We start from the raw sequence: 24049 nt of genomic DNA, 5'->3' as shown, positions 1-24049 counted from the left end.
GAAGATAAATGAAATCATTCATAGATATTCAAATATAGAAGAAAGAAATACAACATAAACTTGTCATACATGGGTCAGAGCTTCACATCTGTGCAGATGTTATTTTAAGAATCCTCCCATCTCGCTGATAAGATTTGGTCTTTATATACTTCAATGATTAAATTGTCCAATGATGATGTGATATATGAAGATTACGATCTGTAATCTGAATATATATATATATATATATATATATATATATATATATGAATACTTATTTACTCATAACAGCTGTAAATGATAGAAAAGCAGAACTTCAGTGGCTTCAACAGTTTGAACCTCCATCACTGAGGGTTAGTGAAAGCTGCTGACGAAGAGGTGAACACAATTCACTCATCGGTTTCTTACAGCCTCAAACTCGGCAGTGGAATTCAGACTCGCAGCCACAAGGCCAAGTGTCCACCCGCCTCCCAAGAGACCACCGCAGCAGTGCGGTTAAAACACCTGTCTCCTCCCTGAGTACCGCTGGACCTCAGGCATCGTTTCACCGGCTTGCATCGAGACACTATTTTCATTTAATTTCAAGTGACACATTCGAAGGAAAAAAGGTTGTGTTAACATGAAGTAATTAGAAATGAGACAAACAGATGCCAAGTCATTGGCTGAGACCAGTGAGAAGAAGGCAGCCTTAAACGGCTCGTTCATAGCTCATCACTGCCATCTGATGGTCACCTGCAGCACTACAGTGGCATAAAAACAAACCGAGCCTCTTTGCTTCACTCAGCTTTATTTTCCTCTCTTTTATTTTTGACAGGCTCAAATCACCTCACAGTTCATACAAATACAGTACAGTATGTTTCCTCATTAATGCGTCTCTTGCATTCAGTTTGACTGACGTCGCAGACGGTGTGGGGATGAGTTTTGGACGTGAAACGATCTCTATGTGAACTACAGACGAACAGCGTGCGCCTACGTTTTAGTGCAGAAACGATCGTTGGGATCTTTGCATTTTTGTGCAGCTATATTGCCATCAGGTCACAACGTGGATGAACACAAAATGTCACAGAACTTGCATATTAAATACTGAACCTACAGCTTTCCACCTGAGAACGAACCAACACATCGGCCTTCCTGACACAGCTTAGATTTGTCAAAGCACATAAAGAAAAAGGTACTTCAGGGAAAAGGAGGCCAGAGAAGCTGTTTCTGAGACTAAATGAGTGTGAGCAGGTTGTACGCTTAAAGTCCTTCTGAGATGATAATGATATACAAGCAGGAGCACTGCTTCAACACAAAAAGGTAGTGTCAGACGTCTAATATGACGTTTGGATGGTTGTAAATAAACAAAATATTAAACTGTAAAATACATCTTTAGTCGTTGCCATGCAGTTGCATTCAATGCCATTTTTACAGCACGTAAATCGGAACAACAGTACACACCAATATACTACTGATACACATTGAACCCTCGGTGCTGTTTGTGCAGGGTTAAAGGGAAAATCCAAAATCCACATTGTGCAGTTTCATTTAACCTTCAAACAGAGATGGCGACCCACATTAGCATATGAACTGATAATGACATCACTGACTTTCAGTATTCATGGTTCAACCTTTAGAAGAGTCACGTGAACTCAATAAATCCATGTAATGTTTGTCTGAGATGTTACAGATGGGTGACAAATTAAAAGGTGAAACCAGAGAAGTGCCTTCAGAGTCTGGATCACCACATGTCGACTGTGGTTAGAAACCTGCCATAGATCAGTGAGATACCGTGTTCACAATTTCTGTCATTAGAGGAAACAACAACATCCGAGCAGCAGCCCACACACATAGCAAGTTTTGTCAAAGATTCGGATCATGAATTAAGGTGGGACTGCTTGTTTTTTTTGTGGTGTTTTGAGGAGGTTTAGCTGTAGTAATGCTTGCCTACCACAAGAGCAAAGTTCCACCAAAACACGCCCCTCCTCAAAACCATTTTACAAACGCACCGACGGTGCATCCAGGTCTTGAGTGTTTTTCCCGAACAGCAAAATTATCGATGACCTTTCTCCAGCACCAGAACCACATGGTGGCGACAGGTCTGGCTATGTGAGACTAGAGCCTTCAGAGTCTGCCAGACATAAAAGCCAAATGAAGATTTAGGAGTGACGTGTTGGACAATGAGTTTCACGCAAGAGCTGTTTCACATTGTTCTCCTAAAATTCTCTTGCTTTTCCCTGTGAGGCTGGTTTCAAGTAGGATTCACCAAACCTTTCATAGATGGCTCGTTTCAGACTGAGAAACCGGCTTCTGACAAACCCTTTCAGTTCTGTAGAGGATACCGTGTCAGTGTCACGTTTTACTTCGCTTGTAGGTGTGAGAAAAAAAAACCGCATGTATGACCGAGGTAGAAGATGGTCAGGTGACACGGGTCATATAATGAAGTACAAAGCGTGATGAAGTCCAGAGGAAAGAGATCCGGGGTGGTTGCCTAACTGGGTGTTTTGAGTCATCAACATGTTTTTTCTTTTAAGTAAATTGCTTGATGTGTGTTTAGTTTGTTACATGACGTATGGAACATTACTGATGTAAAATTACTACCTCAACCTAAAGCACCTACATTTCACTCGTTGGTTGAAGTAAAACGTGACACGGTATCCTCTAGTGGACTGATGGGTGAATTACACGCTTTAGGGTGATACCAAGTTAAAGAGATACAATCTGTTCATGAGGTGTGCCTTCAGAGATATGATCAAATTAAAGCCGTTAATGCTGCAATATTACTTTGATTCAATTTCAGATCCTGTTGTCAGAAAACTAAAAGCAAAAACAAAACAAATTTCAATAGTCACATAAGAAGACTTGAACTGATTAGAAAACATAAATAACATCTGTTTTGGATGTCGTCAGGGCAACGCCGTGCTGTGACACAAATAAAGAGGCAAAGAAAAAACATCTTTCTAAAGCAGGTGGTCCACGGCCAACATGCAAAGTGTCGGGAGATGATCATTGAGATACAACATGAGAGAATATTACAGCTGATGGTGGACAAAATGAAACTGTTGGGTGCAACAGAGAATAACACTGGAGAGATCTGCATGAAGACCTCGAGGCAGCTGTCGCACTCAGACTCCTTCCGACTCAACTCCAGAGTTAACTCTCCGTAAATTAGCGCGCCATGATGGGTGCAACAAAACGGTGTACAGAATTTGTATCTCACTAAATTTGTTTATATTATTTTGAATTAAATACATTTTTGGATCAGATTTAAACTCAAAATTCAATGAGATGCCAGTTAATATCTTCTGCCATAAATGTACAACACAATAATAAACGTTTTAATCGCTAAAACTAAATCAAGCAGTTAGTTGCCAAATGAACACTGCATGGAAGTTGATTTGGAAGTCTGCACCAAAATGTAAATGTTGGTTTGTCCTTTCATTTGTCACCATCTGTACATCGAGCTGCTGAAACTTCTCCCCACGTCTCCCAAATTGTTCCATTATTCAGCGCCTGTACATCTCGAGATGACGTTATCAGTGTCTCTGTGTCTTCTCTTCAGTTTAAGGAACGCCTGGCTCAGATCCACACTATAAACTGAGGAAGGACATATGTGATCTCTACGTCTCGGAGGGATTTTCCCTTTAAGAGCAGCTTCTCTCTGTACAGATGTATACAATTTTGAGCTTTCGTCCTCCAAACAAAGCTTCTTAAGCGGATGCATTGATGTCACTGTTTCACAATATTTGGTGAATCTGACATGCTGGTAAATTTCATGTTTTACATGAGAATCATCAGAGAGGCTTATGGCTCTATCACAGCTCTTTTTACATCTTAAAGATATTTGTGTTTCGTGCGCTCTCCGTTAGAAAAACTAAGATGCATCCAGAGTAATCGTCATCCAATCTGCCCTCCTGTTCCACTGCAGATTGGTCACAGTAGAACCTCTCAGTGATTGTCATACTCTGACTCCACCGAGAACTTTCAGAGAACCAACGGTAATAAAGAAAATATTTGTATCACTTGGATCTGACAGCGTTACAGCATGCAAGATTCAAACAATGTGTGGTGTCACTCGAAGAAGCCGTCGTCTAAGTCAGGTCAGTGCAACGAGGCGAAGCTGGCACCTTTGTGGCGCCTGGCTTTGGAGCCGGGCCCGGGGTCCGGAGAGGTCGGGGAAACGGGGTCCGGAGAGGTCGGGGAAACGGGGACCGGAGAGGTCGGGGAAACGGGGTCTTCGAAGGCCGGGTTGGGAAGATGCAAAGCCGCTCGTTTGCATTTCTTCGAGCGAGTCTTGGTGTGACGTGGAGTCGGGGCGTCCCTGTAGGAGCTGGCTGCATGGTGGGCCCCGCAGCTCGTGGAGAGCTGAGGCGAGGGGTCAGAGTTCACCGCCGGGGTAGTTTCGGGGCAGGGATGAGCCGTCTGAGGTTTCCCCTGAGGACACGAGGTGGACAGGAGGGGAGAGAGAGTGGCCGACTCCAGCAGACCTTTAGTTCCCTGTGTGCACTGGAGGAGGGGAGGTACAGAAGTAAAGTTAACAGGACAAACAGCAGGGTGTGAAATCACTTCAGTGAATGAAGCAACAGCTGTGCAAGATGAACCTAAGGCTCGCTGGGAGTTCAAGCAGGCGGCACAGGAGAAGCAGGAGGTCATCTTTCATACCACAGACTTACATGTGGAACCATATTAGACCGATAGAAAATCATATTTGATAGTTGACTTAGTGCAAGAAACATCCGAGAGTATCTATGGACATTTTCAATTTCACTTAAACAAAGTTTGATGGCTTCAAGAGCAAAACAATTTTGAAATGCTTTAAAAAGGAGTAAATGTTTACTCTGGTAAAGACCTGAGTGGAAATGCAGTTGGGTGATTGTCACTCTGGGCAATGCAGTTAACATTACGTACAGTCATTTTTCCCACATTAAACTATTGATTAAACACTGCTTTCAACTGAATTAATTTCAAAATATCTTTGGCCTTGAAGCTAAACTATACTCCGTAACTAGTGGATGACTTTAGAGAACAAGTCTTTGAAGCCTTTTGTTTTTCACATTTAAAATATTTACTGTTATCTAGATTTTTTTTAAAATATCCTTATAACACCTCAGTTTAAAAGGCAACGATGCTTTAATTGCAGATCGATTGAGTCTGTAGTAATTATGTAGACAGATTTTAAATGACTAAATCCATGCAGATCATTTCTTTATAGAGTATCAGTGATTAAATAGCTGTGATTACCCTTTAATGCACCTCTCAATGAGCGTCCTCCTACAGTTAATAACATTATTTTTATATTTGACAGTAAAAATCCTGTAACATACATGTGTAAATATTGACGTTTTCATGTCCCCTTGATTTTCTATATGCTGTTTTAGATGTCTAACAGGACCAAACCTCTTACAGTAAAGAAAGTCTGTGGTATGAAAAAGGTGAAATTTAAAGATAAGATCTTAATAAGATTAAAATGGACGTGAGCCCCAACACACCTGTTCAACATGAAGTCACACACACACACACACACACACTGAGGAAGTGGACTGATACTGGGCGTTTCTCTTATTATTCTGGAATATGTGAACTGAGAGGATGAATAAACAAAACAATGAGAAATGATGACACACATGATGAAGTACAAGGATACAATTTAATTTGAGATACATAGATAAAAGAGGAACAAATAAAAAAATGAAATAAAGGCGTGAAGGGAAACAAGAGGGAAACGAACAGCTTCATTTGGCACTTTAACCTTTCATATGTCAGGAAACATGACAAGAGAAACAAACCACACAGTAAAAACGAGGGTCTTCCCTCACAGCGTCAACAGTTCATCAGCTGAAGTCCAAAGACTTGTTTTTACATGTTGGCTAAATCAGTAACAAAATAAATCTAAGACTAGAAACAAAACTCAAGCTTCAACTGGTTTTCAGTTCATATCCTCTGCACACGTAGATCAAGAAAAAGCTTTTATAACTGTTCTTTTAGTGTAAACAAAAAGCTGTCTGTGTTTCTAAATGTCACACTCCTCCACGACTGGATGTGAGAAGATTGTAACTGTCTGAACAGCAGCTACGTCATGTAAACAAAAGTTACTCTACAACTCTCCAGGTATCCTTTTATATTCTTTGCTGTCAGGGAAACAAGAAGAGAGACGATCTGTGAGGAGGAGGAGGAGGAGGAGGAGGAAGAAGAGGAGGAGTGGGAAACAACCGGAGTCTTTTATTTCTTACAACTCCTGCTCTAAAAGCTCCTGAGCTGGCTTACAGTACTGCACAGGAACGAAATACTGAGGTATAAAAAAAGGTTAAAAAAAAAAAAAAAAAAACGACCAGAAAATATAAAAATATATTATAATAAAGTAGCTGTAATACTTTTATCAAAAGAAAATTTCTGCATTTAACACACTGCAGTTAAACTAATCAAGCTGAAAGGCCACCAGTGAACCCACCTGACTAAATCATACTTTAAAAACATAAACTTGTATTTAAATGACTTATTTACACAGAAGTTCGATGATGTTAGAAGATTGGAGTTACTTTTATGTCCGTATGCTGAACAGCATCCAGCTGCCAGTTCGCTCAGCTGAGCAGAGACATGAAACAGGGCCAGGCTGTCTCAAATTAAAATATATGCCTGCTGACACGTGCCAATGTGTCTTATTTACACAATGATTTTGTTTTGTTTAACTGGACATAAACAGAACAAGGAGTTCAGTGGCGACGTTAAACTGTGAAGATGGTTGGTTCAAAATTGAACCAAATCCCAAAATATTTTTTGGTGTGAAAATGCCCCGCAGCATTCACACTACGAGGAAACACAGAAAGGCTTCAGAGGTGTTCGTGCTATGGGTGTTTGTTTTTCCACTTTGGACGTTCACCATTTCATAGCAGTTTTTACTCTAAACTGAACAAACCACAACGTGACTTTAAGTGACTGAAAATGAAACAATCTTCCCCTCACAGACAACAAGCTGAGGTCATGAGCAGTAAAACACGTCACACTTCTCACACATGAGGTTTGTCTCTGCAGTCATAGTCTGGGACGACCAGTAGCTTCGATGGCTAATGAAGCAAACTTCAATAGAAACTGCTGAGTAACTGACATGTCTGACTGAGTCTGCTGACGTTTAGAAAAACATGCAGCGCAGCTTTAATGTGGAGATGTGAGACGGAGGTTCGTTTTCTTATCTCACTCTCTAAAAACAAATTTACTAAAATGTTGGACTGTTCCTTTAACTTCTAATCAGGGCGTGCTAATATTGTCTAACTGATAAAAAAAAATAACTAAAATTGTTCAAGTGTTGTTTGCTCTGAAACAATGAATGCCGATATAATAATAATAATAATAATAATAATAATAATAATAATAATAATAATAATAATAATAATAATAATAATATAAACCTGTGACTGTAGTGTAAATACAGCACATGAGCCCCCAGCAGGCAGACGGATGCTGGGTTCAGGCTACAGCAGCCAACAACGCTTCTCAGGCAGAGGAGGAGGAGTTTAGGTGGGAGTCGGGGGGTTCAGGCACTGGGGGGGGGTTCCTGCAAGTCAAAAGCCAGTTGAGAAGAACCTCCTACCACGTTTATCTCGCTTTTACTGGGCAGCTCGATGTCCACGCCGTCCGTCTGAGCCGACTCGTCCGCGGGCAGGAAACCTCGTCTGTCGATCAAACTGCAAGAAAGGAAGGAAGGAAGGAAGGAAGGAAGGAAAGTTACTGGAGCGCAGGTTCCTCTTTTAATCTCAATATCTCATGTGGACATTTTCATGTATGTTCACTGAACATCAAACAGACTCCAAATGTTGTTAAAAAGGCACTATGAAGTGAACACAGAGTCTCTTGAGCCTGCGTTATCTTTCATGCACAGAAACAGGAATCTTTCAAAATAAGACAGCAGACTGGGATTCAGATGATTCATTTTAGAAACATTTCAAAGGGAGCTAAAACAAAGCTATTAGTAAATTAATAAAATCACAGGCTGGTGCAAACCCAGACAAAATCCTTTTAGTGACTATCTTGATAATCCATTCATCATTTGCCAACTACTATTAAACAACAACAAGAGGAGAAGCAGAACCTGCAGTGGGAACGTATGTTTCTGGTATGAGACAAACAGGAGAAACATGCAAAGAGCCACAACTGTCAAAAAGTTCTTCTCCAAAAAAGTAAACAAAAAAATGAGCTGCAGTTCAAAATCAGTCATAAAACCACATTTTGCTGAAACCTCCTCTACGTCATAGGTTGGAGTTTAATGAGTGTTTAGGAGGTACAAATGTTTAAACCTGCTATAAGTCATGTTATTTGGCCACTCGGGGGCAGCAGAAACGATGACATACTGTATGTATGACCACCTTTCACATGAGTCTGCCACGTTGTTACTGCTGATCTACTGAACATTACACAGCAACGATATCATTCATTTCAAGTCTCCGTCCACACGATGAATCTACGTCCAATAATCGCCCTCCTTTGGATCTGGTTTGGTCTCAACCAACTCCCGAGGGAAACCTGCGGCTCCGGAGCAGCTTAATGCTCCACTAACTGCATGTCTGCTGTTGGTGGTGTTTATTGGATGTTTAAGACTTCTGCCTGATGCCTCCAAAAATGCCGACATGACAGATGTGAGAGTAAACTAAAACAGCAGTTGTAGCCGGGCAGAAAAACAATAGGTCAAATCTGCATGAAGCCGAGGGGAGATGCAGATTCAGCTGATGTTTGCTTCAGCTTTCACATTGTCATTTAATACATGATTATTATAAAAATGCGAGGCAGTCTGGTCAAACAGCAGATTACATGGAGATCTGTGGCTGAGAGCTGCATATGAGCACCACTGAAGAGACTCCATCTGGAGGGTTTCCTCATGTTTTGTTAATAATTCATAGAGTCAGTGAGAGTCAGGAGTCACCTGGGTGGCATGGGTGCACAGAGCACTGAACAGCAGTTGATGAAGATGTTTTTATGGCTGTACGGGTTGGAGACATCTTCTCCACTCTTTCCTGACCAGGAGCCTTTAATCTGAAAAAACAAACAAAAAAACATATTCTGGTTGTTAAAATTACAAGATTTTGTAGATTTTTTTTTTTTTCAAAAGATATTAGTATTTTTTTGTTGAAGAATTTTCTCCAGCTAGTCTTCCACAATACAAAGCAGCAATATTTGCAGAAATTATAACTCTCTTTAAAAACTAAGAGCAAACAGCATCAAAAGTTTCAATGATTAAGTTCAAACACATTTCCTAAAACTCCCCTCAAATCTGATATGAATGCTTTTCCTTGAATTTCATGTGCATGCCACCAAATAAAGGAAGTCTGCTGCAACATCAGTCACACGGCAGCACTCACGTCTTCGTTAGTGGTCAGGTTGGAAGCCACCAGGTATGTATGGAAGCCTGAGAGGCCCAAGATGGACCAGACTGAGAAGAAACAAATCACCAGCTCCACTGCAGTGAGAGGTCGCTGTCAAGGAGAGCAGCCGTGAGGAGGTCGGCACAAGAATGATTATTATTTTCAGTCTTAAGAGTGAGTTTTATCTCTTTTTTTTCTCTGCGTAAAGTGAAGACTGCCGCCATTGCTCACGTGTGGTTGACTAGTAAAGGTCTCAAATGCAGCTGTTACCAAGGAAACAGTGACAACAGTTATCAACACTGATGATATTCAGAGAGGAGAGGAAGTTGTTTAGGCATTTTTCAGCAAGTGCAAAAACAAATTATTTGACATGTATCGTCCAGTCGGAGGAAGGGAGAAGAGGGAAAGAAACACATCAACGGTGTTCGTTTGCTTAAAGAGTTTGAAACACATCTGCCAGTCAAGGATATCTGCCAGGACTCTCTTGAAGAGCAAACACCAGGCCTTTTCCTCCCTGAGCCCCTGAAGGAGAAGAGAACATAACAGTGTCACCAAAAACTGGGTTTTTACCCCATTTCAGAGAATAAAGTTGAGTCCGAGAGTCCAAAACTGACAGTTGAAATGTAGTTTTGCTGATTTCCAGAGCAGTAATCAGTTATTCTGACCGTTTAGTGAGTCGGACCAGGTAAAGAAAGTCAGACATTCAGAAGTCACAAGACCAACTTAAACAACTTTCTGTATATCTTTCTTATCAGACACCTGAACTATAACGCTAATGTTGTAAGCCCCGCCCATCTGGCAATCAGAGCGAGACAAAACAAACAACAGCAGTTCCTTGTCGGTTCTGATCTCTCGACTGTTTTCTAACCATGAAAAAGCCGCCGACTAAAACAAAACCACGTACTCAGAGCGAGATGAGTGGTCACACAGCCGAAGATGAACGCCGTCAGGAAGGATAGCGACACGATGAAGGTGTAGAAGAACCGGTAGTTGCGTTTCCCAACACAGTTCCCCACCCAGGGGCAGTGGTGGTCGAATCTCTCTGAGGGATAAAAGAAAAAGTCACGGTGAACCGCTGACATCTCAATTGAAAGGGGTTTTGGAAATACACCGGCAAGCATGGAAGCCTGTTCACTGTGGCCCTGTGGGGCCTCTTTCATTATTGATGGTGGTAAATGTCAGCGTGTCGGTGTGTCTGCAGCTCACCCACACAGTTGTCACACAGGCTGCAGTGGGAGGTGCGCGGAGGCCGGAACATCTTGCAGGTGAAGCAGTACTTGAGCTTCACCACCTGCTGGTTGATGAGGACTTCCTTGGTGCGCGGCGGAGGCCGGTAGCTGGTGTTTCCAGTGTTGTCTACCGAGGAGACAATACAGACACAGCGTATTATTTGAATGCTGCTGACTTTAAAGCCTCAACACACCTGTGGTCCAGGTGTTCTTTCTTATTTTACCCAATTAAACCTCTTCTCAGAAAACAGTGGCTGAGTACGGAGTGTGTTTGACGGACATCTTCTGAACTCTCATGTAAACCTGCAATTATTTCTATTACTTATTGCTCGGCAGATTATTTTCTCCATACATTGAATTATCATTATGTCTGTAAAATGTCAGAAAATAGTTACAGAGAAATAGTCCGTGTCCTACTGACAGTCTAAATACTGAGAAAGGCCCCAAATCCACATTCACTGCTATCAAGCACCAGGAACAACACATTCACTTGTTCGAGCTGATTTGACTTGGAGTCAAATTAGAATGAAGGCTGGTTGGACAGCTCTGGAGATGAAAGGTCCTGTCTTTGAAACTTTTCTAATGTTTTATTACCATTATTAATAAAAAGGTATTTTGTTGTTTTAAGTACAGAAATCATCTCAATATAGGTTTTTATTTCCTCTCTTAAGCTTCTCTTTGGAGAACCACCAAGAAACCAGTGAGTGCAGGTGGAAATACGGGCAGAACGATACTCGGTATGTCAACATGAAATATACAGTCCTCTGCTGCTGAGTGTTTCAAGTGGGAACAAGGTGTGTTTGTTTGTTTGTTTGTGTATGCGTGCGTGCGTGTACAGCCATGCTGTCGAGCCAAGGTAAACCCACCAATAGAAACTCTTGTCTCCTCCACCACCGTAAGTCTCGCACATGAAATCCAACTTTTGATTCACAATCAATGAAGTCTGGTTCACAGTGAAAACTATATGTGACTCAGTAAAGAGAAAAGCTTCATCAGCAAAATTCTCAAGTCTGTGACCAAAACCAACAAAACTGTAGGGGATGACTAATAATTTATTCTCAGTTCATATATTTTTACTTACATTTTACCTTCATACTTTCCTGGTAAAATCAGATCTGACTGCATCACTGGGGTACGACAGCTTTAACACATTTTTATGCTGGGTTTGGACTACGGCCTGATAACAGCCTGACCTGAAAGACAAAGTTGTACGAGAACGTGTACGTAGTTTATAATAACTGACAACTAACGGTGCCTCACAACGTCCCAACAAAGACTGTCAGAACTTTTTAATCTTCTCTTGCATTGTGGCAATTTCCACAATGAGTGTGTGACGTTGACCAATAGGAGCACAGAGCTCTCACTCGTGCACACTATGGTGAAGTGATCGACATGTCATGCTGTCCAACCCAACGGTCCACGGAAGGTTTTTCTTTCCCGTTTTCGGCTTTTTTGAACACACGGTTGACAGTATGATCCGTAACGCATAGATAAGGTTTAAAAAGTTGCATCCAGAACGTATCATTATATGTATCAGTATACTTTTCTCATTATAGTTTAGCATTTTGTAATGACAGGAAATGAGAGTTCCTATGTAATTGAAAGCTGTACAATTTTGAATGAGACGCTTGTGAAGAGAATACCGAGTCCAACGACAGGTCAGGAATATTTCCTTAATGATGATGTGCTTTGTAAATGTTCGGTACTTAGGCCACAATCCTTGTTTAAAAAACAGCTGAAAATAAAGCAGTACAGTTGGATAATATGAACATCTTACATCACCACAGCCTTAACTTTGGTCATGAGTGGGAGTTTCTGAGGTGCACATGAAGCCAACTTTAGACACTAAGGTCATTATAGGAGCACGCCATATGGAGAGGAAAGATAATGTTGGCAAGGCATAAAACTGACAGCGAACATAACTGATGGAGCGCTTTGAACAGGTCTGAAGCTGAACGAGGGCAGATTGGGGAAAAGGAATCTGTGTAGTGACTTGTCAAAGCCATGCAATCGTGATGTCCAAATTTAGAGAGGCAGCAGGACACCTTTCTGCTAGAGAAATTACCTTAATGGCAGCCAAAGTGGCATTTATTAAACTCAGTCACGGCAAATTCTACTCAGTATGTGTCGAAGGTTTCAATCCTAACACTTTTGTTTCTTTTTATAGGGAAATAGTAGCAGAACAATACCTTCAGTCTCAACTGTGCTGTAAAAATAAACCAGGACCTAAAATTAGACTAAAGAGTAACTTACAAAGAAATGACTTGAGTTTAGGGCTCAGATTTCCTTCAGGAAACATAACGGCCACATGGCGCCAATGTCGGTCTAAATTCAATACTATAAACTAGATATACGACACTGGAGGGAATCAGTAAGCACTTAAAAACTGCAATAACAATATTACGACACTTGGTATCAAAGTCAAGAGCTCGTCAGACACCCTCTCGACAGCTGCTACGTGCGACGCATCCCATACCGATCTGTTTCTCGATGTCAGCAGCTTCGTCCGGCGTGGCTCTGGGCAGGATGCCGGGGTCGGTGAAGCTGGTCTGGAGCAGCGTGATGACCACGAACACAAAGAGGACTCCTCCAATGAAAGGGATGCAGCTGGTCAGGTGTTTGACCAGGAAGGGACAGCTGTGATACGGGGCGGCCAGACAAAGAGAGGACGAGTTACTGAGACACGTTGACTTCATCAAAGGCTGGGAAATAATGCCCTATTTTTCAAATAACCGAGCCTACAGGAACCTTTTATTTTCTTAAACCCACTGAAGGATCTTGTTTTAATTAACGTTCAGTGCTTTTAATCACCATCACAATCCCTGCAGACAGAACACACTTTTCACTACCCAGAGGCACAGAGAACTTCCTCATTAAGTACTATTCCTTTATCATTTAATGGCTTCAATGTGCAACAAACACAGATATTCACACAGTGCAAGAGCAAATGAGGCTTCAGTAAGTTCCTCTTTTTGGCCAGACGACATAATGAAATTGCAAATACAGGTTGCTGTGCTTGGTAGAGCCAGTCTGTAGCTATGGGTGATATGTGCTAATGCTAGGGGTACTGTCCATTGGTGGGGGCACCCCAAGTAAGGGGAAAAAAAAAAAAAAAAAAAAAAAAAAAAAGCACACTTTTAACTTTTACTGTTTTATTACTTCTACTTTTTTGACACTATTATTTTTGAAATATTGAAAAAAAAAATGTAAAAAGCCTACAACAACGTAACTGAGCTGTCTGCAACATCACTTCAGTGCATCACCCCCCATAACATCAACAAAATATACAGAATAACGTGTCAAAAACAACAAAACCATCTGGCGCTGAGAGGAAAAACAAGAAGACGAAAAGCAGGAAAAGGTGAATGAATAGTTTACTGAGTGCAGAATTAGTTTTCATTTGGATGAAAGTAACATTTGCTAATGAGTTAATGTCAGTTACTTCCACCTTAAATTAGAGTAAACTTTGAAAGACTATTATAGTGGTTAGAGGAAAAACCTAAAACACCATTTTGATAAATACCCTTTTTCTTTGAAGCGTTTGCTGTCGTCTGCCTCGAGAAACCACACATACATTTCCAATGACATCTTATTTGAGTTAACTAATGCTGGCTCTGCCTTTGTAAGTATTAATTATAACCAGTGCAGTTTCATGATTGAGATATCATACAGTATGTACAGCTGACGTATGCAAGGTGTAATTACTCTTTGTACTGTAATGATGATATTACTGGCTGAGTTTCACCATCAGCAGCTACTTTGTTCATATAAAATGACACACAATGATCACGCACAATTTACTCCCCTCCTCACCTGCACTTTTGAAATATTTCAATCCAACCAATGCTGATTCTGGACCACCTGCAGACACTGTCTGTTCTCCATCAACACAATGGGTGGTGGGGTAAATGTCTGCAAGGAGCACCAGCTAAAGCCTAAATTCCTCAGAACCGGCTCTGCTAGTGTAACTAAAAATATCACCTTTTTAATGGGTATGTAGGATCAGCTGTTCAGTTTGGAGTAGATGCAACACAACGGACAGAAGTCCATTCAGTAAAATGTCAATTTAAAGATCTGGTTCGCCTCATCAGTAGAGAGGTTTCTTCCACACATATCATACCCTTGGACCAGGACAGCCACTGGACTCGCAGGTAACATGACAAAATGGAAAACCTAGAATAAAAACAAATTGGACTCACTCAAATATAAAGAATAAACCACTTGTGACGAGGATGAGGCCCAGGGTCAGGGGCAGGACCCCACTCTGCCGGGCCACTACGACCCGTCCATCGCAGTAGAAGCGGTTCTTCCCGGGGAAAACTTCCCACTTCCTCCGGGGTCTTTTCGGCTCCTTCCTCGGGTCGGTGTGGTGTCCCTGCGGAGGCAGAGGGGTCAGGGTGGGCGTCGGGAGTGCCTGCGGGTCGATTTGCTGATACTCGCAGTTTTTCATGATTTATAAAGGCGGTGCGGCTGATCTGTCCCAATATGGACCCGCGGGGCATTTGGACATCACCGAGTCCCGTGCGCTGCGAGGCAGCCGGACGCAGCAGATGTCGTCACTAATCCGACACGGTTGGTATCCAGCTGTGAATAACCGGGAGAGCCCGAGCACGAAACTACAGCTGCGTTACTTCCCATGCCTCCCCGTGTACTCTTCAAGTCCGGTTCCAGAAATACTTTCTAGCCCCGATTCAGGCGAAAACCCGCCGCGCGTCGTCCGCTTCTCATCGGGTCCATTCAAACCAGCAGCGGAGTTACTGAACATCTGGAAACCCTGAGGACCACCGCTAGCCGCGTTAGCCTGCTCCACCTGGACATGTCAGACAAACCTCTCCGCTGAGCGTCGGCGTCCCGAAATTAATCAATTAAACGGAGTACAAAACTTTGTTATTTTGTTTTTTTTTTAATGTATGTCGCTCTCCCGCCATGAGTCGCGATATATTTCGCGTTTCCATAAAACGAGTCGTCCGGGAAGCAAAATGCAATGTTGTTAAATTCAACACAAAGAAAAATGCGTGTTTCCGGTTGTATCCCTTTCAAAATAAAAAAAAATCCTCTTAACATTGTACGTAAAGCCATCATTATGATGGCGCTCATACAAATAAACGGTCCACGATGTTTTGGAGTACTTGAACTGTGATTACTATGTTTTCTGTCAAACATCTACAAATTGTGAAATGTCAATGTAGCTAGAAAAACAGTCCAACATCCGGTAAGGTCTATTATAGTTTACTTGACGCCGGTTCGTTAATAGCACCGGAAATATACCAAAATAAAAGTGGGAATTTTTTTACTTTTGATTTTAGGATATTTTTGATGAAACGTTGTATTTGATAAAGGTCTTCTCAGCTATTTGATACATGATTCAAATAACTTTACAGTGTGACATTATAACACGTAAAATGCTGGAGAAAAAAAAAAAAAAGCACAGTGCCAATTAAATATGCGTTTTACTTTCTGAAGTCGCTCGTAACCGGAAGTCCAACCTCGTGTTGCAGCTACCTGGCGCGCTTCTTCCACCTTGATTCTCAGGTACACGGATTTGGTCGAAAACTAGAGTTAACCTGGCACGTTGGAGCGGAGTCGAAACAAGGAACTATCATTATGGATTAAAAACATAAATGTTGAGCATAACGTGGGGAAGACAACATTAACTCGGGAGTCAGCTGCTGGACGCGCCGTGTGAACTGTGAGTAATGTTTGGGGAGAGACTCGTAAGTCCTCTAATGGAGGAAAGAGAAGCAATGACAAGTCGCCATGAAAGTGAAAATAGTTATAATTTACAAGAGAAAATATCAACTCACGTGGGTCCAAAATTAAGATTTAATTGAATTTGTGGTTAAATTTGGAGAAAAAAAAAAACTATTTCCGGTTGACTTGTTAGTTTAAGGCTTACTGATCGTATACTATTGTAAACATTCGTCCCAAGGTCCCAACACGTCACAGCACGGAACTCCAGACACCGTTTAAAAATCTGTCAATTTAAAGCTCATCGTCTTTTCAAATAACACATTCACCCGGCAAAACATAAACCAATATCACTTAAGATTTAATTCGGGGTTTTTTCTTCAATTCGGCATGCATGGAAATGTAAAGCACTTTGTTATTTTAATAAAAAAATGTCTTTTTTTTTTTACTTCGGCTACATCACCAGTCAAACCAGCCAAACATTACTACTAAAATCACTTTTAATGATGACATTTGGTCATATTCATTAAGTAGTTGTTTGTTCTCAGCGTGTTGTCAACTTTGTCTTTTGAGCAAAGGAGCATTAAATGTTTTAAAATGAAGTTATATAAGTGGCTCAGCATAAACACTGGAGATGAGTTTAAGGAATTCAATTTTTTTTTCTCTTCTGCTAATTTGACTTGTTCTTTTTACAAAACTCCCTGACATCACGTGAGTGGATTTGATATGAATAGTTGATCGTCTTTTCCATAAAACCAGTCAGACTACTTTACCTGCCACCTGGGGGTAGTAGTTTCACATTTGTTTTGAAGGGAGATGCCCTCAGGTGGCTACGGGTGATTTTGGGTTTTGCTTGACAGATTAGATTGATAGCAGGATTGTTTTTTGGGTGATGGCATTTCAACACTGTCTTATCATCCAGTAAAACCTCAGTTGACCTCACATTTCTCATGCTTGTCCTCGGATTCCTTGGAGCCAGGGAGTCATGTCTTCTGGCAGCAGTGGCAGCCTGAGGAACAGCTCGGGGCCCGGCAGCCATGTGCTCGGAACCAGCCGGAGCAGCAGCCAAAGGTCGTCATATGAGGAGCGCTGCGTGGACCCGGTGGAGGACAGGCTACCGTTCCCAGAGCCAAAGACAGTCCACAAAGCTCACCTGGAAGATGCTAACGGGAAGGAGTCCGAGACGATTGGCTTCATTCCTGGCTCAGCTGAGGCTTCCCCTGAGGCACAATCCTGCAACCCCTGCACCTCTCTGAGGAGCTGTCGGACTTTTGTGTGCAGCGTGCTCACCTGCGGCCTGTACAGGGTCTGTCAGAGCTCCATACTCACTCCGTGCCTGGCACCAAACGAGAGTTCCCCAGACGAGCCAGAGAAGGTGAGCCTCCGAGCTGCAAACCCAGGGGTCAACAAAGGAGAGGACGGCACAGACTGGCTGGGGGACGTCCACATCGCCGGAATCAAAGTGGAAAGTCCGAGAAAGTATTTAGATGAGGAAACCACATTTTCAACATATGTGGAGCCGCACGGTGGTCAAACACAGCCCAGCCATCCGTCCCTGTGTGACTCTATAAGGTTTGATGACCGGGAGGATGGCGAGGAGGACGTAGACTCCCTGATCACTAAGAAGCTGCTGGAGCTCTACTCTGAGTATCAAATCGAAGAGTTGGCCAGGTGCACCTCAGACTCTGTGTTTCTGAGGAAGAGCAAGGACATCAACCAGCTCATCAATGAGCTGGTGGAGGAGCACAAGATGGACGAGCAGGAAGCCGAGTGCAGGCTGGTACACGGCATCATCCGCATCAGCACTCGGAAGAGCAGGAAGAGGCCTCGAGTCTCCAGGGTGGAGAGGACGCTGTCGGACAGCGGGAATGAGACAATGAGGGAGAGCGGCTCCTTTTCATTGAGAAACAACAGTAAGTAGAGACAGCTCTCCCTCCTCATCTCCAGACATATCAGTGTCACCTATGAAATGCTGCAGAAATGCCTCGAGTAGGTAACAGTCTCATTGTGTCTGTCTCCTCAAGATGACTACAAATCAAATCCCAACATCCAGATATCAGAGCTGACCCCCTCTGATCAGTATGCCAGGGACATGTGGAGGAACAATGGAGGTAACCTGCCTTAATCTACTTCAATAAGTTATTTCACACAAGAAAAACCTCATTTTATTTGAAATCAATTGTTAAATTAAAGCTTAAATAGTGTTCCTTTCTCTCATTTTATTGCCAGCAGTTATAATTGTAATATAGGTCATTCTAAAAAGGCTGGAATCGATCTATAAAGCGCCCTCTGTGTATACGTTTTTAATCATAAAATATGAACTCCTCCCCTGTTTCTAAAACACCTTTATGTACCAGAATAAAAGCAGAGGACATGACCTCGCTGTCTTTTATGGCAGCAACAATCGTGTCCGGTTACTTTACAGCTTTGGGTAAATACAGCCTGTTGAATAACAACAATTTTTAATGTGTCTGTAACGATGCACAAAATGGTAAAAATGACATTTAAAAGTGTCTTTTGATATAAATATACATGTTTACTCCACAGTAAACATGTATGGAGGAGTGTCGTCGTCTGGTGAGAACAGTGAATCTGCAGCAGTGTCAATCGCTGTGTCATTTATTGACATTTGGTGGGTCAACCATAAAATTTCAGGAAACAGTCCACACAACAGGAGGCTTTGTGGGTCAACTGACATATTCATAAGTGGACTGACTTACTGGCAGATGAACATAAAGGCGCTGTTAAAATTGACCCTGGGCCGATTTGAAAAAGGCTTCACCGCTGGCAGTGTACTTGTGTAAATAACCTTTATCAGTGAGGGGAGCACTGCAAGGCACACATGCTCCTGTTTGGACTGGACAGTGAATTCCATGTCTCAACTGTTGTAAATGTGCTAAATTACAACTGGGACTATAAATGGGAAGATAACAATATGAGAAAACTAGCGTTGGCCTTGTGCATTATTTGCTTTCTTGTGCTAACTTTCTCAGATTTTTTAAGCGAGTCGTGTGTTTAAAGTCAGATTTTCCAAACTCTCTTTACTATTTAAAGCTATCATAAATGGCATTTTTGAGTTTGATAGATACAATCTGGTAAAGGGAGCATGATATTGAACCTCTTAAGAGTATTTGTTTTAGGTGTATTGTAGTTGTGTATTTTCTTTCATTAGATTTGGTTCAAGTTTGAAAAGTTAAATTCATGCAGATTGAACCTCGTATTCAGGGTTAGTTGCACATCAACTACCTTTGAATTGTTGAACATTGTGTTGTTGTGTAAACACATTGTGTACAAGACAAAGTTGCACCAGTTTAGTCTGAGCTTGATGGAATGGGAATAAAAAAACAGGGCAGGATTGACTGGCACACAAAAACCCATCTTGAGACACACTATCATATACAGCATGTGTCTCTCTTAAAAAATTTCACTAAATTATTTAGTAAACAATGAGGAGTCATGTAATAAACAAAGGGTGAATGAACTAAGGTGATTTGTTGACCAGTAAATGAAACAACGGAAACACCGTTTGACAGTGTCACTTTAGTTTATTTCATTTTTATTTCACTTTTTTGTCCATTGTAACACACAAAAAGCAATTCACGGAAAAAAATACAGCTCTTTTTAACCTTTACATTTATTACAACTGTTGGTGAAGATAAACTGTATCAGATTGACTTTTTTATATTCCCTTCCATAACTTCAACAACAAAGTAGCTACAGTCTCAAAAATGTCCCAAAACCTGTGTTGACTGAATGATAAGAGGGAGCACTAGTAGCTGTAGGAGCAGTAGTGGCTGTAGGAGCACTAGTAGCTGTAGGAGCACTAGTAGCTGTAGGAGCACTAGTAGCTGTAGGAGCACTAGTAGCTGTAGGAGCACTAGTAGCTGTAGGAGCAGTAGTGGCTGTAGGAGCACTAGTAGCTGTAGGAGCAGTAGTGGCTGTAGGAGCACTAGTGGCTGTAGGAGCACTAGTAGCTGTAGGAGCACTAGTAGCTGTAGGAGCACTAGTAGCTGTAGGAGCACTAGTAGCTGTAGGAGCACTAGTAGCTGTAGGAGCAGTAGTGGCTGTAGGAGCACTAGTGGCTGTAGGAGCACTAGTAGCTGTAGGAGCACTAGTAGCTGTAGGAGCACTAGTAGCTGTAGGAGCACTAGTAGCTGTAGGAGCACTAGTAGCAGTAGGAGCACTAGTAGCTGTAGGAGCAGTAGTAGCTGTAGGAGCACTAGTAGCAGTAGGAGCACTAGTAGCTGTAGGAGCAGTAGTAGCTGTAGGAGCACTAGTAGCAGTAGGAGCACTAGTAGCTGTAGGAGCAGTAGTGGCTGTAGGAGCACTAGTGGCTGTAGGAGCACTAGTAGCAGTAGGAGCACTAGTAGCTGTAGGAGCACTAGTAGCTGTAGGAGCACTAGTAGCTGTAGGAGCACTAGTAGCTGTAGGAGCACTAGTAGCTGTAGGAGCAGTAGTGGCTGTAGGAGCAGTAGTGGCTGTAGGAGCACTAGTGGCTGTAGGAGCACTAGTAGCTGTAGGAGCACTAGTAGCTGTAGGAGCACTAGTAGCTGTAGGAGCAGTAGTGGCTGTAGGAGCACTAGTGGCTGTTGTGTTGCTTGGTAGGGCAGAGCGATGTGGACAAAATCAAACATCATGAGAACACCTGGACATCAATACTGTGACAAGATTGTACAGATGACTATTGGTGGTTTGACAAAATACATTTCCACAATAATATTTTCAGAAAATGCCATCACTGTAATTCAATGCAGCTTTTAAAACCAGGAAAAGACAACAATAATGCCATATTATGGTATTCCAATATCCCGAATCTCACATCACAGTGTTGATATAATATGGATATACTGGTCAGCCCTGTTCCTTGGTGCATTAGCGCCACCTGTAGATTAGTGGAACTGAAGGGTGACCCAACGGCTGAGTAGTGGGGTCGCCCAACACAGTAGTCAGCAGTGATTCCCCGGTTGGATTACCGGCCGGCTGGACCTTTACTGCATCTCATTCCCCTGCTGGATTTGCCCACATTTCCATTATCTCTTCACTGCTCCTGTCTAATCCAGAGAACGTGGGAAAAAAAAGTCTTTATAAAAAAACATGAGTAGAACTATTAGAGACCATTTTTGAGAACATGATTTGCATCACCTGTGTGCTTGAGCCAGTGCATCTTCTTCCTTGTGTACGTGCGTGGAAACAAACAAAACAGGGATCCACACGAGAAAACATTGCTCCAACCACTGTTCTGGTTTAATGGATATATTTCTATATATAATATAATGTGGGGAACTCTATACAGCAACATTTTTGAACAGGTTTTAAATGCTCCGTCTCCTTTCCAGGCGAATACTCATGATTTCTTTTGTTTGTTTGTTTGTTTGTTTGTTTCCTGCGGCCTTGCAGGTCACACTTCGAGTTCTCCGACAGCCTACTCCCCCTCTCACACGGACATTGATTCTTCAGGCGTCCCCCTGATTCGCACCTCTGTGAGAACATGACTTCTCCTCGCTGCGTCCACAAGGTCACACACGGACGCTGAAAGGAGACACTTCGTCCAGTCTGGCCGTGACTTTGCTGTGGAAAAAGAAAAATGTGAAAATTCACAGTCTGAAGGACTTCGGTGAACTCAGGGCTCTGTGCGTAGGTATTTATGGTTAGTAAATATTATGTGTGTATTTGAAGGACTGCTTGCCCTGCAGGCAGATGTCACCAGCAGCTCTTAAATATCGTATCACGATTAACCGCCCACTCGTCCTTGAAGGAGTTGTGGTCGACAAATCTGACTCATGTTTTTAGTTTGATTACTCTGCAAAAGATATTTGATTATTTTGATTGTTTTGTTTTATTCTTTTTGTGCATATTATATCATCCCCTCATTATCATTGCAATGTTTGTCAATTTAAACTCTTTTCATTGCTTTCAATTCAGCGGTTATGTATCACATATTTACAGCTGTTGTTTCTATATTATGTTTTCAAAATTTGAATTATTTAAAATGAATGTGAGAGGCAGAGGACTGCCTAAAGTGGCGATAGTGTGAAAGGATGAAGAAAAATATAATTATTGATCAGAGGTTTTATGTGTGCATGGTAGTGCGATTGAAATAAGTAAGTTTTACTTAAAAACAGACTTTTTAAAGGAATAGTTTAACTTTATGGGAAATATGCTAATATGCTTTCTTACTGAGACTCTCTCGGCAGTACGCTACAGCCATTGACTGTATATAAAAGTGGACGTAGCTTCCGGGTCTGAAGAATGAGGCCGATGGGAAAGTGCTTATGCTGCAATATCACCGGGTGCCACTAGAGGTTGGCTCCAAAAAGCCTCCATAGAGTCCCATTCAAATTCTCATGAAATGTGAAGTCAATATTTTTTTTCCTTTTAGCCAAATGTCTGAATCTCACTAATTAGCACAGTGTGTCATGTTTGTTTATTCCATATAAAAACTAGTTTATTTTTTGTACTTAAACAGGATTTAATGTGTTTGTGAGCTTTCAAGGTGTTGGTAAGTGTATTTAATTAAATTTGGTCAGAGCAATGCTAGCTGTTTTACAGTTTTTTAGCTGTTTTCGCTTCACATTTACCACACAGACATGAGAGTGGTGTCTTCCTGTAAACATATTTCTCAAAATCTACTATCTATTTTAATTCTATCTAGAAGGAAGTTCACGTTAAGAACTGTAAAAAGGCTAGAAAGTCGGCCATGAGGTTTTTATTTTTCCTATAATGACATAATAACAAATAATAATTTGTCCAAACAACGTGAAGTATGATTTTTTTTTTTCTTATTAATATTTCTTATTAACAGTTTATTAACAGTGGCATGATATGAAGTTCCTGTGAAGCAGATATCTCTTAAGCTTGTGTAATCGTGTGTTCGATGCTTTCTGAAGATTGTTTTTGAACGTTTCCTTCCATCTTTTAATTTAAAGTTAGATAAGTCAGTGTGAACTGCAGCTAAACTTCAGGTTGTATAATTTACTATAACTTTTTAATGATGTTATCCTGAGCCGACTAATGAAGTAAATGTGTTTTCATACTAAATGGCTTGTTATGTTTGCTCTGGGTCTTGATGGGAATGTGTCCAGCTGAGTCAGTACAACTTATTTAGCTCTGTGGCCTTCAAATCAACACTAGCTTATGGATACTGTTGGTCGAGAACCCCATTGTAGTAAAGAATAAACCACTTTTTCCTCTTTAGATAAAATTAACTGGGACACTTTAAAAAAAAAAAACTAGCAGCACACTGTCTTTAAATGAGTCCGGGGTTTGTCTGCAACACCAGTGTGGTTATAATGAAATTATGTGAAACTTATTGCTCTGCTTTGCAGCAAATCAACCGAAGGCATGAAGTGCTCACTGAAACTATCCTAACATACTTGTTTTATCATGAAACTGGTTGAACAGTCTGTTAAAGAATTACATTTGGTTTTCACTCACATTGTACAACGCTGTCATAGGTTTCCTCAGGAGAAAGTGTAATTCTTAGTTTTGGCCTTTCACTTTATATTTTCAGCAGAATTGTTTTGATGTGACTCATTTTTTAACAGACGTCTCATTGTTAAATCAATAAATGAACTGAAAGAGAAACAGAACCTTGTTGCTTGTTGTTTGCCACATGAGGGAGTCAGAGTACGGACTTCTTTAAGGTCAGGTGTTACTGCTTTCTCTGCCCTCCCTCCAATATGGCAATTAGAATAATGATCATTTGTTCTCATATATTGTTTTATAGCATCTAACACTTTAATACAGCTGAAGAACGTATTACGATGTTTGGTTCAGGTTCTTTTTCAAGTTGCGTTGTATGAATTTTAACATTACAACACTCAT

General features: G+C 41.5%; 2 protein-coding genes across 2 annotated transcripts; one reads left to right on the top strand and one right to left on the bottom strand.

The window, feature by feature from the left end:
• Positions 1-749: 749 nt before the first annotated feature.
• On the bottom strand, positions 750-15534 carry LOC138214602 (palmitoyltransferase ZDHHC18-B-like). Its single transcript, XM_069176348.1, has 9 exons — positions 14737-15534; positions 13014-13174; positions 10515-10664; positions 10213-10350; positions 9779-9830; positions 9306-9408; positions 8870-8979; positions 7544-7637; positions 750-4464 (listed from the first exon to the last, which is right to left on the bottom strand). The coding sequence occupies exons 1-9, from the start codon at positions 14985-14987 to the stop codon at positions 4060-4062; spliced, it is 1464 nt and encodes a 487-aa protein (XP_069032449.1). The 5' UTR covers positions 14988-15534; the 3' UTR covers positions 750-4059.
• Positions 15535-16073: 539 nt separating this feature from the next.
• kdf1b (keratinocyte differentiation factor 1b) lies at positions 16074-23802 on the top strand. The gene is made up of 4 exons (XM_069176315.1): positions 16074-16226; positions 17205-18138; positions 18250-18336; positions 21623-23802. The coding sequence occupies exons 2-4, from the start codon at positions 17211-17213 to the stop codon at positions 21715-21717; spliced, it is 1110 nt and encodes a 369-aa protein (XP_069032416.1). The 5' UTR covers positions 16074-16226; positions 17205-17210; the 3' UTR covers positions 21718-23802.
• The last annotated feature ends 247 nt before the right edge of the window (positions 23803-24049 follow it).

Source organism: Embiotoca jacksoni, unplaced genomic scaffold (genome assembly GCF_022577435.1).
Source record: "Embiotoca jacksoni isolate LCO1_2020_lvr unplaced genomic scaffold, fEmbJac1.0.p SCAF_7, whole genome shotgun sequence".
Lineage (NCBI taxonomy): Eukaryota > Metazoa > Chordata > Actinopteri > Embiotocidae > Embiotoca > Embiotoca jacksoni.
Note: the sequence above shows the minus strand (reverse complement) of the source record. Positions and strands in the feature narration are given on the sequence as shown.

Coding starts and splice junctions, on each gene's coding strand:
- LOC138214602 (XM_069176348.1), bottom strand. CDS start 14,987: ATGAAAAACTGCGAGTATCAGCAAATCGACCCGCAGGCACTCCCGACG. Junction 13,175..14,736: donor GGTTTATTCTTTATATTTGA/GTGAGTCCAATT, acceptor CCCGTATCACAG/CTGTCCCTTCCTGGTCAAAC. Junction 10,351..10,514: donor CCTGTGTGACAACTGTGTGG/GTGAGCTGCAGA, acceptor TTTATCCCTCAG/AGAGATTCGACCACCACTGC.
- kdf1b (XM_069176315.1), top strand. CDS start 17,211: ATGTCTTCTGGCAGCAGTGGCAGCCTGAGGAACAGCTCGGGGCCCGGC. Junction 18,139..18,249: donor CTTTTCATTGAGAAACAACA/GTAAGTAGAGAC, acceptor TGTCTCCTCAAG/ATGACTACAAATCAAATCCC. Junction 18,337..21,622: donor CATGTGGAGGAACAATGGAG/GTAACCTGCCTT, acceptor GCGGCCTTGCAG/GTCACACTTCGAGTTCTCCG.